Raw genomic sequence first — 15,384 nt, 5'->3', positions numbered from 1 at the left:
ATTTCTGCACAGGCCAAAACAAATTGCCATTAAGCCAATATAAACCTTTTTGGACAGTGCATAGAATTCTTAAGAATTATTTAAATCTTTTAGATTATTATGCCTGTTTGCATGGGTTTTTCTTCTTCTTTATTATCATTATTTTTATTATTTGCCCATGTTACAGTGTAGATATAATTCAGATCATTTTTGTCTCTGTTACTTTCCATTATCATTTCTGTTAATTGTTTTCACCATCTGTTTTCCACACAGTCTGCATCACATGCATTGTGCATTGTGGTGCCATTAACGATTGTATCCATTGTTAGGAAGAACCCAGTACAACTGACGTTTATTACACAGTTAATCACAACTACTGTATTTGAGTATAAGTGGTAAAAGAGTCTACCTGGAATTCCTTAAAAAGAAATTCTCATTTGAGTATAAAGTAATTTAAGATGAGAACTGAATGTTTGCATTGATACAAAATTGCCATATTCATCTAGCTCAATCAAACTGTATATTTTATACTTTAGTTACAGTCTGTTCCATCTTTCTGTAATGAGTTTGTGTCCACCTATTCAATTACTATTAAACAAACTATTTTGAACTGTAATAACAATGTTCAGCATTGAAAATGCATCGATGCTTTTGCAGCAACATGTAATTTGGATTTGATGATGTACAAACTAAAGGTAATAATGTGCATTGCAATGCAAGTCTTGGCAACTAAATAGTCTTGCCCTGCTAACATCTTTTTATGTGGCCTAGAGAAGTAATGCATACGTTACAGTGACCTCGTTTGACTTGTGCATGTTTTGTATATAACACTATATTATGATGGGACAGACCTGTAATGTGTACACTGCATGGTCCTTGCTGCTCAAAAACTCCCAATAGACATGCATAGTAGTAAACTTGCCCTGATATATATTCTAAAGTCATATCTTAGTCAGTAAATGTGTACGACTACCATCTGCTTAACTGTTAGCCCTTACTGGCTAGTAAAAGTAACGGAAATGCTTGCATTGTGTGAATCAGTGTTTAAAGTTACCTTGCAATTGACATTCTCTGTGCTGTGAATGCCCATGCAGTCAACTTTTGAGGCAAATGCACAAAAAGGGGACTTGTCAGATGTTAGGTCCCGATATTCACTCCAGTGATTGAATTTCCTATCCTGAACCTTTGTTGATTTGTTAAAGTTTTCTTGATAAAGTAACACATCTGTCATGTAGAAATGATTGAAACATGATCAAGATATAAAGGGATAGTTCAATCAAAAATAAATATGGTTATCATTTACTCACCTTAATGTCATTCCAGACAACCTATATTACTTTATTTATTCTGTGGAACATAAAAAGTAGTTGAGAGTTGTTTGGACCCCTTGACATGAGGGTAAATGATGACAGAATTACATTTTTTTGGTAAACTATACCTTTAAGAAAAATGGTTTCACTGTTGGACCTTTAGGGCCGTTACATAGTCAACGCGAGCAACGCGAGCAAGCAACGCGAGCGACGCGAGCTACGCGCTCCTTTTCATAGTACACAAGCGTCACCGGCGATGCGTGAAATGCAATACACCGATTGCGCAGCAGGGGGTAGTAGAGTCTAGAGTCGGGTCACGTAAAATTCAGATCAAAATGGCAACTGAAGAGGAGTGCATATTGCTGATTTTACATCGGCGGCAACAAAGGATGTATACGAACAAGCTCGCATAACTTTTCCTCTTCGCCCGCTATTGTATTCAAATCTTCTTCTTCTGTAAACATAATAATATACCTTTTTATGTACATTACTTGCAATGTCGCCCCCACCGACAACGCATAGTAATGCGTGCATCGGCGCGTCGCGTATCAAAAACTAGGACGACACATTTGGCTACGCATCGACGCATAATGGCGGCCGAAGCGTAGCGATGTGTAGCCTTGCGCACGCGTATGCGTACCGATGCGTTGACTATGTAAGGGCCCTTAAAATGGTTTCACTGTTGCACCCAAATATTCCTTAACCATTTTCTATGTTTAAACCATTGATTTGTGAAGAGGAGGTGCAACTATGTGCTCAATCTGTTGAAACAAAATTTATTGACGAACAAAATGTTGACAACAGATTAAGTGGTGTTTGCTTCAAGCCATTCAGTTGTTAATGAGAGATTTCAATTGATTTGAACATGAATTGAATAATTTGGAATAAAGTTCATTGTGTTTTCGTTATTTTAAAACCAAACCAAACCAAAAGGAGTTCAAAAGGACACAAACTTCACATTTTTTTATTTTTTGTCCTATTCACATTTCAAAGAAGACTTGTCCAGTTTTCTGGAATCATTCTTCCCACACTGTGTTATATTTGTCCCTCTGAAATGCTGCAGGGTCTGATCTGTAATTGGTATCTTTTTGACCCCTCAAGAATCTTCAGACTTGTTGATGTCTTGCCAGATGAGGCTTGAAAATCATTTTTGATACATGTGTGACTAACAATAATCATAACCACATGTGAATCTAAAGATGGGTTTCAATGTTTTGCGTGAGTTGAAATTAGATTACTTTGTAGGTTTTGTAAAATGTAACTATATTGCACTGTTAAAATGGTTCTGTTTGATGTTTTGAATGAATGTTTGTTTTCATTTATGTAGAGATTTATTAATGTATGTTCCATTTCTATAGCCTACAAAAAGTTTAACTTTGAAATACCTGATTTCAAATGATTCCATCAAAACATATACATTGTGTCCATTCAGGTACACTTATTGTTCATTTCAACTGAGTACTTATTTTCAGAATTTTATTTTTCAGCAAGCTACTTTAAGCTACTCTTCAGTCTTGAATGTAGCCTGATACTGCATCCCTTCATGGTTTAGCCTTTCTGTTCTTGATGGAAAGGAGAGTGAAGTTAGTCTGCTTTGCTCCTAATCAGAGATGTTTTGTTTTAAAGGACGTTCAATTTGCAACTTGCAATTTTTAATATAATAAATACATTGAAAATAAATACATTGGTGTCTGTGCTGTTTGAAACGTTTAAATGTGAATTACAACTTAAAGAAAGTAGAACCCATATGTATACGAGGAGGTAAAGCCAAGACCCAAAGTTAAAATTTTCTAATAAATACAGGACCTCACTATCAAAACGTACAGGAACAAATTCAGTTAGGTGTATCTTTGTGGGGGACTTTTATACTGTACAAACTGTATATTCTATACAACTTTTTGCATGTTTACATTTTCAAATAAGCATCATTTAGGTTATCTAGGTCACCTACAGGTTAAACAAGTATGTTTTTGGACAGCCGAATCATTGCACAGTCGTTTAGCTCCCTCTAGAGGTGAAAAACAATAACGTCTTTGTTACAAACATTGTTTTGTTGCTCTTTGCAAAAATAAAAAATGTTTGATAACAAGATGAATACTATTTTATGAATTAATTAATAATATGAATACATTTTATGAATATATTTTTGTGAATAATCTAATGAAGCAGAGGCTAATAGCCAACAGGGCGGAATTTGGTGGGCCTGAAGTTCTCGAATTGGTTATGTAGGCCTACCTTATATTAACATTTTCTCACATTTAACTGTTTTGTTAATCTGTGATGGGTGTAAATTATTGTCCATGCAGCGTCTAGGGAGGGTGAGCTAACTCCATCCATACGGTTGTCACGTGGTAACAGTAACCTTTCACAGCGCTGCTCAGGTGTGATTACTGAAAAAGTCCTGTATTTAATCATTTTATAGAGATTTCTAAGGCAGTTTTACATGTATAAATTCTATTTTACCTTTATTATATTGCAAGTCTGTATCAATCCGCACATTTAGAAGATTAAAATAAGTAGGCCTATAATATGTTTTATAAAATGTGAATGAGGCCTTCACCACAGCCGGCAGTCTCAAATCTGTTTGTGAACGACAAGCGCCCTCTAGAGGAAGACAACTTGAAATGGTTATGAAGTAGTAGCGTTGTTGAAAAAAATAAAACAGTCTCAAAGTTGCCTGACACTGTTGTTTAGTTTGTTTCCAGGGGGAAATGATTTCAGTGACACCTGCTTTAATTTAGCGCAGTAGGACTGATTGACCCTCGTTTATGTGGTAAGTGTGCATTTGAAAATAACGTTGCTTTCGTTAAAAATAAAATAATAATAAATAATTGAAACGAAAGGATTCGTACGTTTTAAATTGGGACCGGGCTCAGTATTTACGGTGGCTTGCACATGTATTTAGAACTTTAACTAAGGTATTTGTATTCAATTACTAAATGGAATGCCTTTGGTTTCCAAGTATATGTTTGAGAAAGTTTAGCAATAGCCTGAGTTGGCCAAGAAACACAATCTAACATTTCACACACACCACAAAACACATTCTGCTCAAATAGAAGAAAGAAGTAATGGTGCAAAATGCATGGGCCAGTTTCAGTCGATCTGACAAGTAAAGAGGACCAAGGGCAAATCTGAATCTTATGGAAGTTTACCCTGCTCAATCATTATTTATGGCCCATTTAAAAAAACAAAAATATATTGAATTAAAAGCTTACATTTTTTTAGAGGTAACACAATCCCCTGCTTAGGCTAATTGACAGTAGCAGTCAGCTAATATGCTGTGTCTTCCTGCTGGTAATAATCTATATTTAAGCAGGTCTTTAATTATAACATTATACAATCTGTTTTAAAGGACTTATGATAAAGAAGAAATGTTCCCGTCTTCAGCTGAAAATCCAGGTAATGACATAAATCTCTCATTCTTATGTTGCTATAATGTTATACAGCTGTCTCGTATTTATTGTTTCTGAATGAGGTACATTCTCGAATAATCACTTTCACTTGTCAAATGTCCAGGGAAATGCTACAGTCAGCCATTATTTGGATCGTTTGCATCCTCTGAGTCCTTTGAGACCAATAGCTCTGACAGGTAAGAACTGTCAGAAGATTTTCCTTGTGCTTTTCTTAGCAGGCAATAGAAATCGCTTTCCTAGATAAACTGTTGAAGATCTTTTTTTTTTTTTTAAATGCTTAAAAATTATAAACAAAAAGGTTTGAAAAACTTAATTAAAAAAATAAATACTATAAATAAATAATTTAAAATTTAAAATTAAACATTTTAAATATATATAAATATATAGTAAAAAAAAAAAAAAACATATACATATTGTAATGTGCTACCATTTGTTTTGTCCTCAGATATGGTGCCTGTGAGTCTTTTGAACATAGGGCCTTGAGCACTGAAGATGCAGATAGCGTTTTTGATCATTCTAATGGAGGGTACAGTGACTCCTGTTCATCCACCTGGGCTGCAGACCTCTTGTCAAACTGGGAAATGCCCTATGCCATGTCTTCCCAGAGGTCCAGGTCTCCATTTTCAGACAGCGGCAGAGAGAGTCAATACTCCACTTCCAATCTCTCTGATTCCTCCAGCCTGTACTCCCCCTCACACTCTCGGCCAGCGCCGATTGGCTCACGGGGCAGAGACATGCACCCATACGTGCACAGAAACTACCGGGGGAGAGGTGCTGTCGTACCTGAGGCTGAAGGACAAGGTGTAAGGGTACGCCTGGTGTCTAGTTTATCATTTGAACAAAATCAATGACATTTAATGTTGAATTGTGTCTCTTCTCTTCTGCAGTGCTCAAGTCAGAACCCATCTATTTGCATAGAAAGATACCACTCAACATCAGCTGCTCTAGTGTTTCGAGGGACCAAGAGGAAGATGATGGAACCAGTGCCTCCTTGCAAGTTGGTTAAAAAAAAGAGGATAGTCAAAGCAGGTCCCAGCATCAGCAGCATTGTGGGTATGTGATGTGCAGCATTGTGGGTATGTGATGTGCTGCTTTGATAGACCAAACATGGTTTAAAAAATGGCAAAACAAAGTTTCCACTGCTAAATTGTTGCACGTTCTTTACTGTAATTTTCACAAATGCTGCTTTGCGTTGATGCTTATGATGCTTTACTTTGTTTACTTTTCTTAGGACCACACATTTCAAAGGTAAGAATCTACAATCAAAGGTGCCTTATAGAATCAGTCCTGTGATACTACAGTTTTTATTTTCCACAGGACCGTTGCTTTTCTTCCAATAGCAAGCAAAAAATTGGAGAGCATGGTAAATAACAGATTTAATATTTTCACTGTTTATTATATTGGGGGGGGGGGAGTTGTTTCTAACACTATAATTTAATGCAAGCATGGGTTAATATTTGTGTGCAGACCTTGGTAAAAAAGTTCGAACCAGAGAGAAGCGCAGAAGGCGACGAGAGAAGAATCATGAAAAATATGGAGATAAGCACAGGTGAACACTGACATTTCAAGTGAGGCATCACTTGTTTTTAACCCGCATCTACATTCATTGGTTGTATATTAATTAAATTATTCAAATATATAAAAATATATATAAAAAAACATATTTATTATTTGAGGTAGGACTTGAGGATTTCTGCTGTATTCTTTTTGGAGGCAGTGAAATGTTGAATTGTGTACAGTGAAATCTGTAGAAAGGCTAAAGAATTTAAATTCACTTGCTAATACAAAATAGTTCAAATTGTACATTAACATTAGTAGTTATACAAATACATAACATTTCAAGGTAAATACAAATTTATGTCAGCTTAGTGTTCACAATGTGTGTTTTTTTTAGGTTGGCTTTTACATGTGCTTTTTGTAAATTCCACACGTTTGAAGACAAAGACATTGAGAAACACTTTGGAAGCACGCATCACAGAGAGACTCTTGACTATATAAGACGGCAAGCCAAATTTGATGACAAGGTCATCAATTTTTTGCATGTAAGACTTTTAAAATATATTTTTTTAATTGTTTGAGGTTTTTGTATGGATTTGTATTATAGTTGTTGATGTACATTTACCCTGTTTTAATATTGCACAGGATTGCATGGTTCACAAATTTCATAAAACTGTCTCTACTCTACACAAACTAAAGTTTTCCTGTGGACGAAGCAAAGATGAGTGGGTGAAAATAATGGAAGGTATGACGTAACGTTATAAATACGCGTAATATGAAATGAATAAATGCATTGTATTATATTGTAAAATATATTGCAACGCATACAGGTATTTTCCCCCACTTGATGAAAATAGGCTTTATTAGCTAACTACAAAGATGATTATTAACACTTTATTCAAACTTCATAATCTTACAGGGGTGACAGAAGATGATTACATGAGAAGGATGGAGGTGGTTTACTGTGTTGCATGTGACAGTCACATTCCTGTGGTTTTCAGCTCTGTACAGCAACATCTTCATTCACTCACTCACCTCAAGAGCAAAATGGTAAGGTATCTCTGTTCTGTCTCTTCTTAATATCCCGAACCTTCGTGTTTATTCATATATATGCATATACTGTTGTATTCTCCTCTTGTGTTTTTGACCTACCTGAGCTACTGTTTGCGCACCAATCCTCGGCATGCTCTCATTTAGTTTCAATATGGATGGTATCCAACAAAAAAACGTACATACATATATATATATATTACATAACTTACGTATATATTAACATACACACACTCCTGGGCAAAAAAAAACAAACAAAAACTTTTGATTGTCTTAACCACAAATTATTGTTCAGAAAATTAGCAAAATTTAAGCAAATGCACTACTTAAAAAGCAACTGCATCAAAGACAGAATAAAGTTTTTTGGCAGAATATGGGAAGTTGTGTGTGGAGTGATGAATCACAATGAAACACGAGTTGCATTGTGATGCTCTAGAGCGGTGTCTTCAAAAATCTGCTGAGAAATGTTATAATAAATGCATCTCTACCACAGTAAAGCACAGAGGAAAGAGGTGTCATTGTGTGGCGAGCCTTTTTAGCTGCTGGAATTGGTGATCTACTTCACTGTGAAAAGTCATTTAATGCTCACAGAAAGTAGTACCGGTAAGCTAAAAAAAAATCTGACATTAAACTCAAACAAACTGGGAGACATTTTTCAACTACTTGAAGCCATTAACATTGAGTGGAACAACACTGACTATTCTTCTGGTAAAAAGCTGTCTGCAAGTTGGGGAAGGCTATTCCAGGCAGTTACTTTATTTACAGTATTTGTGCAATTCTTGCTAATTTCCTATCTAGTGATTTGTGATTAAAATCAAGTCAAGACCATTTAAAGACCACTGAATATTAGCTATTTTTTGCTGTTTTATATACAGTCAAACCTAAATTTATTCAGACACCTTCAACATTTCTCACATTATCACAGTTTATTCGCTATAGTTTAGAAAATGGTTATAAAATATGACAAGAACTCGGAGTTATCAAATCAGTTGATATTTCACTGGTTTTGGCCATCCTTCTGTTAGACTGTCTCACAAATGAATTAGGTTGAATAGCTGTCAGCTGTTCAATTTAAATACACAATTAGATAATACCAATTTAGGTCAACCAATTACCAAGCAATGCCTAATATTGTTCAGTCTGTGGTGTAAAAAGGTCGCATTAGCAATTAAAGAAAAAACACTTATATATAACATGGTCAAGACAAAGTGTGAATAATATTTGGTCCCATTTTTATAAAATTTACTGGTAGTCCGCTGTATGAAGAATTTTTGGGTATAATATGTCACAGTTTACTTTATTTTGCTATCCTCACTTACATAAATGAACTATAGTGTCCTGCACCCACTAGTAAAAAAATATAAAGAATTATATCTGGTGTCTGAATAATTTTTGGTTTGACTGTATATATATATACACTCACCTAAAGGATTATTAGGAACACCTGTTCAATTTCTCATTAATGCAATTATCTAATCAACCAATCACATGGCAGTTGCTTCAATGCATTTAGGGGTGTTGTCCTGGTCAAGACAATCTCCTGAACTCCAAACTGAATGTCAGAATGGGAAAGAAAGGTGATTCAAGCTATTTTGAGCGTGGCATGGTTGTTGGTGCCAGACGGGCCGGTCTGAGTATTTCACAATCTGCTCAGTTACTGGGATTTTCACGCACAACCATTTCTAGGGTTTACAAAGAATGGTGTGAAAAGGGAAAAACATCCAGTATGCGGCAGTCCTGTGGGCGAAAATGTCTTGTTGATGCTAGAGGTCAGAGAAGAATGGGCCGACTGATTCAAGCTGATAGAAGAGCAACTTTGACTGAAATAACCACTCGTTACAACCAAGGTATGCAGCAAAGCATTTGTGAAGCCACAACACGCATGAGGCGGATGGGCTACAACAGCAGAAGACCCCACCAGGTGCCACTCATCTCCACTACAAATAGGAAAAAGAGGCTACAGTTTGCAAGAGCTCACCAAAATTGGACAGTTGAAGACTGGAAAAATGTTGCCTGGTCTGATGAGTCTCGATTTCTGTTGAGACATTCAGATAGTAGAGTCAGAATTTGGCGTAAACAAAATGAGAACATGGATCCATCATGCCTTGTTGTAATGTTGTGGTGGTGTAATGGTGTGGGGGATGTTTTCTTGGCACACTTTAGGCCCCTTAGTGCCAATTGGGCATCGTTTAAATGCCACGGCCTACCTGAGCATTGTTTCTGACCATGTCCATCCCTTTATGACCATGTACCCATCCTCTGATGGCTACTTCCAGCAGGATAATGCACCATGTCACAAAGCTCGAATTATTTCAAATTGGTTTCTTGAACATGACAATGAGTTCACTGTACAAAAATGGCCCCCACAGTCACCAGATCTCAACCCAATAGAGCATCTTTGGGATGTGGTGGAACGGGAGCTTCGTCCCCTGGATGTGCATCCCACAAATCTCCATCAACTGCAAGATGCTATCCTATCAATATGGGCCAACATTTCTAAAGAATGCTTTCAGCACCTTGTTGAATCAATGCCACGTAGAATTAAGGCAGTTCTGAAGGCGAAAGGGGGTCAAACACAGTATTAGTATGGTGTTCCTAATAATCCTTTAGGTGAGTGTGTGTATATAATTCATTACATTACATTTATATAGCGCTTTTCTAGGCACTCAAAGCGCTTCACATGGAAGGGGGAATCTCCTCAACCACCACCAATGTATCATATACACTACCGTTCAAAAGTTTGGGTTCAGTGAGAATTTTATTTTTATTTTTTGGAGGAAAGAAATCAATACTTAATTTGATCGAAAGTGACAGTAAAGACATTTATAATGTTACAAAAGATTCTATTTCAAACAAATGCTGTTCTTTTGAACTTCCTATTCATCAAAGAATCCTAAAAAGAAGAAAACTGTACAACTGACAGACCAACAACTGTTTCAACATTGATAATAATAATAAATGTTTCTTGAGCATCAAATCCTCATATTATACTGATTTGTGAAGGATCATTTGACACTGAAGACACTGACACTGGTGATGCTGAAAATTCAGCTTTGATCACAGGAATAAATTACACTTTACTATATATTCACAAAGAAAACAGCTGATTTACACTGGAATAATATTTAATACTATAACTGATTTTTGTTGTATTTTTAATCAAATAAGTGTAGCCATGGTTAGCAGAAGAGAATTCTTTTAAAAGTATTTAAAATCGTACCGACCCCAAACTTTTGAACGGTAGTGTATATATATATATTATATTTTTGTATATATATATATTATATTTATATTATTATTTTTATATATTTTTTTACTTTAGAGCTGCACGATTTTGGTTAAATTGTGAATCACTTTTTTTTTTGTCAAGTAAGTTTTATTGAAAGACAATAAAAAAAAAAAAAAGATACATTTACAATCCAACAGATGTCTCTTTACCAATAATACAGAAAAAATAAATAAAAATAATAATTATTAAAAATAAAAAATATATAAACAAACCATCCCATACCCAACCTATTTACATTGACTTGAAAAGGTATGATGAAGGAATGTTAAAACGTTACATTAACAAAATGATGCATTCATCCACATGGTTTCCATCAAGATAACAGCTAAAAGGGTGCCAGATTTTGTCAAACTGCTCAAATTTTCCCTTCAAACAGTATCTAATTTGTTCCAAATGTAAAGTAAAAGACATCTCTCCAAGCCATAACTTGACAGTAGGAGCCTCCTTTTTCTTCCAGAACAACAGTAATTAAACTAGATGCAAGCAGTTTGTGCTGTGCTCCTGACAATGGATGCATATGTTCAGAAAGTCCCAGAATGATGGCTGCCGGGTCCGGCTGCATTTGCACCCTAAAAATGTCTGAAAGCACATCAAAAATTCCATTCCAATAACTCTGTATCTTGGAGCAAAAAACAAAACTATCAGACAAATCAGCATCTACTGAACTACATTTATCACAAAGAGGTGAAACACTTTGGAAAATTCTATGCAGTTTCTTTTTTGAATAATGCAGTCTGTGAATGACCTTAAACTGAATAAGGGGGTTGCACACTGGAAGAGAAGCGCAGCGCCGCATCGCACAGCTCCATGTCTTTAAAATTTGAACACATTTTTCTCTATGAGTGTACACACACCGGCGGCGTCATTCGGCGTCTGTCCGTGGCGCCCAGCTACGGCTCAGGACCTTGTTCAAAATCCTGCCGCGCCACAGAGCGCCAACATAGTTTTATATAAAATTTACATTTATTTGTCTCAAATCGTTGTTAATGTATATACTGACTTTACCCTGTGCTGCAATATACAGTTGGTTTAACATTCATTTACAGAAATCAGCTGGTTGAATGAAAATTGCTGATGTTATCGGATTTTCAGGTGATATTCTCAATTCATTCAGTTAACGGACGCCCTGAGGTAAAGAGAATTCAGACTGCAGACTAAGCAACGATTGTATTTAATTGTACAGTACAATCATAACATAGTACATGCATGATCTTAATTCCATAATGTCCTTAAACATAACAATATCGCTGGCCATAAACTGACAAAGTGCGCGTCCGGTGTGCGATACCTCGAGTTGTCAAAGATGCGCCGCGGCGCTGCGCTTCTCGTCCGGTGTGCGACCCCCTTAAGGCAGTGTCTGGAATTGATAGAATGTTCATTTGTATCTTTTAAACTCTTCTGCCAAGTTTCCTCTGACATTTCCACTCCTGGTTCTTTCTCCCAGTCCTCCTTAATAATCTTGTAGAGGGAGAATTAAAGGATTGCAGCAAGTTATATATAATCGTTGAGGGTGATGTAATATCCAATGAAGGTGTATGAGCACGTATATAATTCCTAATCTGCAGAAATCTAAAAAAAATTTACTCTGTGGAAGTTTAAATTTCTGTTGCAGTTGACTAAAGGATGCCAGAACCTCATCAAAGAAAAGATCTCCTATTAGTACATATACCCAATTCTTCCCGTTGCGTAAAGGTCCCATCTAATCTTGATGGCGTAAATGATATACTCTTAGTAATAGGAGTTAGAAATGAAAGGGACTTTATCTTGAAATGTTCTTTATCTGTTTTCAGATCCGACGTATTTTCCCAATTATGATATTACTATTAACGATAGAATGATTCAGAGTTACAGAAGAGAGAATCACCGATCCCGGATTGTAGGGATAACACTGATCACAAATTATTTGGAGCCAATCTGGAGGAACACTATGATCATCCAACCACATTGAAATTTGTCTGATGTGAGAAGCCCAGTAATAAAGACGAAAGTCTGGGAGTGCCAGACCTCCCTCTTGTTTAGGTTTACAGAGATGTGCCTTCTTAACTCAGTGATTCTTGTATCCCCACAAAATCGGAAGAATAATCGAATCCAACTGCCTAAAGAAGGATTTAGGCAGAAAGATTGGATCATTCTGGAAAATGTATAATATCTGTGGTAAAAATATACTGAACTGCCACCTGCATTTCAACTTATCCTTGGAATCAGGTTTTAAGTGTGTTTCCTGCAAAAAATATTACATCCGCAGAGAGTGATTTAAAGTGGGATAGTACCTGACTTCTTTTAACAGGGTGATTTAGACCGTTCAAATTCCACGAAGCAAAAACAAGCCCTTGTCTGTTACCTGATGTTACAGCATTACTCTGCATCATTAGGGACCTAATATATCGTTATCACCACACATATTACACTTTGAAGAATTTTAAACAGGTCCCCGCCCACCCGCCAACTTATATAACAACCTCGTCATTCTGACTGACAATTAGAACCAGCGGTGCGAGACAAGGTCAATTGAAAATGAACAAATTAGTATCAGAACAGCAATGAGTGATAAATTAAATTTCTAGAAAACACCTAACATACATATCTTATTCGTTGACCTCCAAACAATAATCAACACAGCTCCACAGTAGAGAATTTCAGAAGAACATCTCAGAACATATAGAAAAATCAAAAGGAAAGAAAGGAACAGATGTAACGAGTCGTGGTTATGAAAATTTTACACTTATCATAACAAAATAATTACACTCAGAGAGTGTTGTATTGTTGGCACTCATCTCAGATGCGTGACATCTTTAAAACAATCAACCGGATCCAAAGCAGTTTTCTGCAAACTTGACGGCCTTGTCAGGATCCGTGAAATAAGCCGTTGAATGAGATCCTTAATTTTGCTGGGTACTGTAGACCGTACTTGACACCAGGTTTGTCCCTCAGCAGTTCCCTTGCTCGTTTGAAAAGTGTCACTAGTTCCTCCCTGTTAAGGCCTCCTCTGTACAAATAATAGTTGTCGGGATAATTCCGGTTCACGTGGCTACGTCGAAACGATAAAATTCTGTATTATAAATTTCAAGGCCAGACAAGTAGTTTGTTGAGGGTTGGTATTTTAGGGAAGGACTACATGTCTGCGCACATATATTCAAACGCGCATACCTATAGAATGAACTCTTAATACGCATGTGCACGGCATCAGCGTTCTCACAGGTTCACGTTTTTAAAGTTTGCGTAGAGTGAACTTAAGAGTTTTCTGTTAAAATGGGTTCGTGTTAGCGGCCCCTAAGTTAATAACTAATGATGATTGTTGCGACGGAAGTGAATCAATTAAAACTAACTTTAGCTGGAAAATAACTTTATTCTAGAGCTGTCATAAAGCCAAAACAATTCCTGTTGCTTTGATTTCCTATCATCGCTGTAAAGCAGCTTCGGAACAATCTACATTGTTAAAAGCGCTAGTTAATGAAGATGACTTGACTTGACTCATGATGGGGGAGGAGAGAGACTGAGCAAGAGGTATGTTTGAAGAAAGACTGTAGAAAGAGAGATGGCTGGGAAACATTACAAAAGAGAAAAGGTCAGATGAATATCACTGGAAAAAAGAAGAGTTAGATCTACAAAAGAGTGATCAGGCAAGCGCTGTTGGACCCACATTAATATTAGAAATCCAGCACTAGTGAAGGCCTGAAAACGGACACTGAGGTTGCATTGTGTCTGCTCCATTCACGAGTAACATTGGTTTTTGCTGTTTCACAGAACTAAGATATGCTGTTGTTCTAGTGTTAGCTATAGTAACAGGACAGTTTTGACTGTCATTGTTTGTCTTGAGCTGGTGTGCTATTGGTGGCTTTTGCTAATATATACTGTTGTGTACTGTATGCTCTTTTTTTTGTTCTCCTTGTCGTTTGTTCGTCATCTTCGCATTGTTTTGCGAATCATTGTTTTGCTTCGCTTCAGTTATGATAAAGGGACATCCACTCTTGCATAGCATGTTTGTGCATTTTGGGGCAGAGCAATGAAGTGAGGGGTGTGTTTGATTGTATTGTATATATTATAATACCGTATATATCTTGTATATCATGTTTTTCCCCCCTCAAAGGCTTACAAGGAGCAGTTAAAAAGAGACAGCGTGGTCACAGCCAAAGCCATAATAAATAATGATAATGTGAAAGTGCGCTATGAGAGGTACATGAAGGTAACAACATTTGTGGCATGTTGAAACACAAAATAAGGTTTTAATTTTTTAAAAGAATATTTGAAGTTATTTTTCTTTTAATTTGACAGGGAGAAGATCCATTTGCAACAGATGCCAAAGACACAAGTTCTGATTCTCAGGACCCCGAGAGATCTGATGAGGCAGAGGAAGATGAAAAGAACAGTGACTCATAAGAATGGATATAAGTATTAAATGGAGAAAAAGAGAAAAGAGGGAAAGGCTCGTTCTACGGTAGTTTCTTGTTCTTTAACTTCAAATGCTCAGATGACCTTGTAATGTAAAAGGCCTAAGATTCATTTTTCGTCATTTTGATTTAATAATTCAGTCCACATTGATTCATGCTTATAAGTGTAGGCTAGTTTTCCTCTCAAAATGTAGGCAATTTCTTTCTTTCTTTAAAAAAAAAGTGTACTCTTCACAGTGCAGTCTGAGATTAATTCTGTCTACTTGAGTCAAGTTGTACTGTCTCTGTAGTAGGCCTATATATGCATGTTTGGAGTAAAACTATTTTGCCACTGTTTTGAATGCCATTAAAATTTACAGTATTATATTTGAATGCAGATGTTAGATTTTGTTGCTCCCGATAATTTTTGGGATTGGAAATTTGCCTTTTCACGATTTGTTCTGAGATGAGATGTGTTG

General features: G+C 36.3%; 1 protein-coding gene and 1 long non-coding RNA gene across 2 annotated transcripts; one reads left to right on the top strand and one right to left on the bottom strand.

The window, feature by feature from the left end:
- Nucleotides 1-1,157: 1,157 nt before the first annotated feature.
- Nucleotides 1,158-2,642, bottom strand: LOC130081263 (uncharacterized). The gene is made up of 2 exons (XR_008806709.1): nt 1,978-2,642; nt 1,158-1,446 (listed from the first exon to the last, which is right to left on the bottom strand). It is a non-coding gene; the product is annotated as an uncharacterized LOC130081263 (long non-coding RNA).
- A 2,004-nt stretch (nt 2,643-4,646) lies between these two features.
- Nucleotides 4,647-15,290, top strand: znf326 (zinc finger protein 326). The gene is made up of 12 exons (XM_056246249.1): nt 4,647-4,688; nt 4,806-4,878; nt 5,148-5,511; nt 5,590-5,755; nt 5,934-5,950; nt 6,020-6,065; nt 6,170-6,251; nt 6,597-6,744; nt 6,845-6,944; nt 7,119-7,249; nt 14,626-14,721; nt 14,811-15,290. The coding sequence occupies exons 1-12, from the start codon at nt 4,661-4,663 to the stop codon at nt 14,913-14,915; spliced, it is 1,356 nt and encodes a 451-aa protein (XP_056102224.1). The 5' UTR covers nt 4,647-4,660; the 3' UTR covers nt 14,916-15,290.
- The last annotated feature ends 94 nt before the right edge of the window (nt 15,291-15,384 follow it).

The sequence above is a fragment of the Rhinichthys klamathensis genome, unplaced genomic scaffold (assembly GCF_029890125.1).
Source record: "Rhinichthys klamathensis goyatoka isolate OS25496 unplaced genomic scaffold, OSU_Roscu_1.1 h1tg000036l_1, whole genome shotgun sequence".
Lineage (NCBI taxonomy): Eukaryota > Metazoa > Chordata > Actinopteri > Cypriniformes > Leuciscidae > Rhinichthys > Rhinichthys klamathensis.
This window is presented reverse-complemented; position numbering and strand designations above follow the sequence as displayed.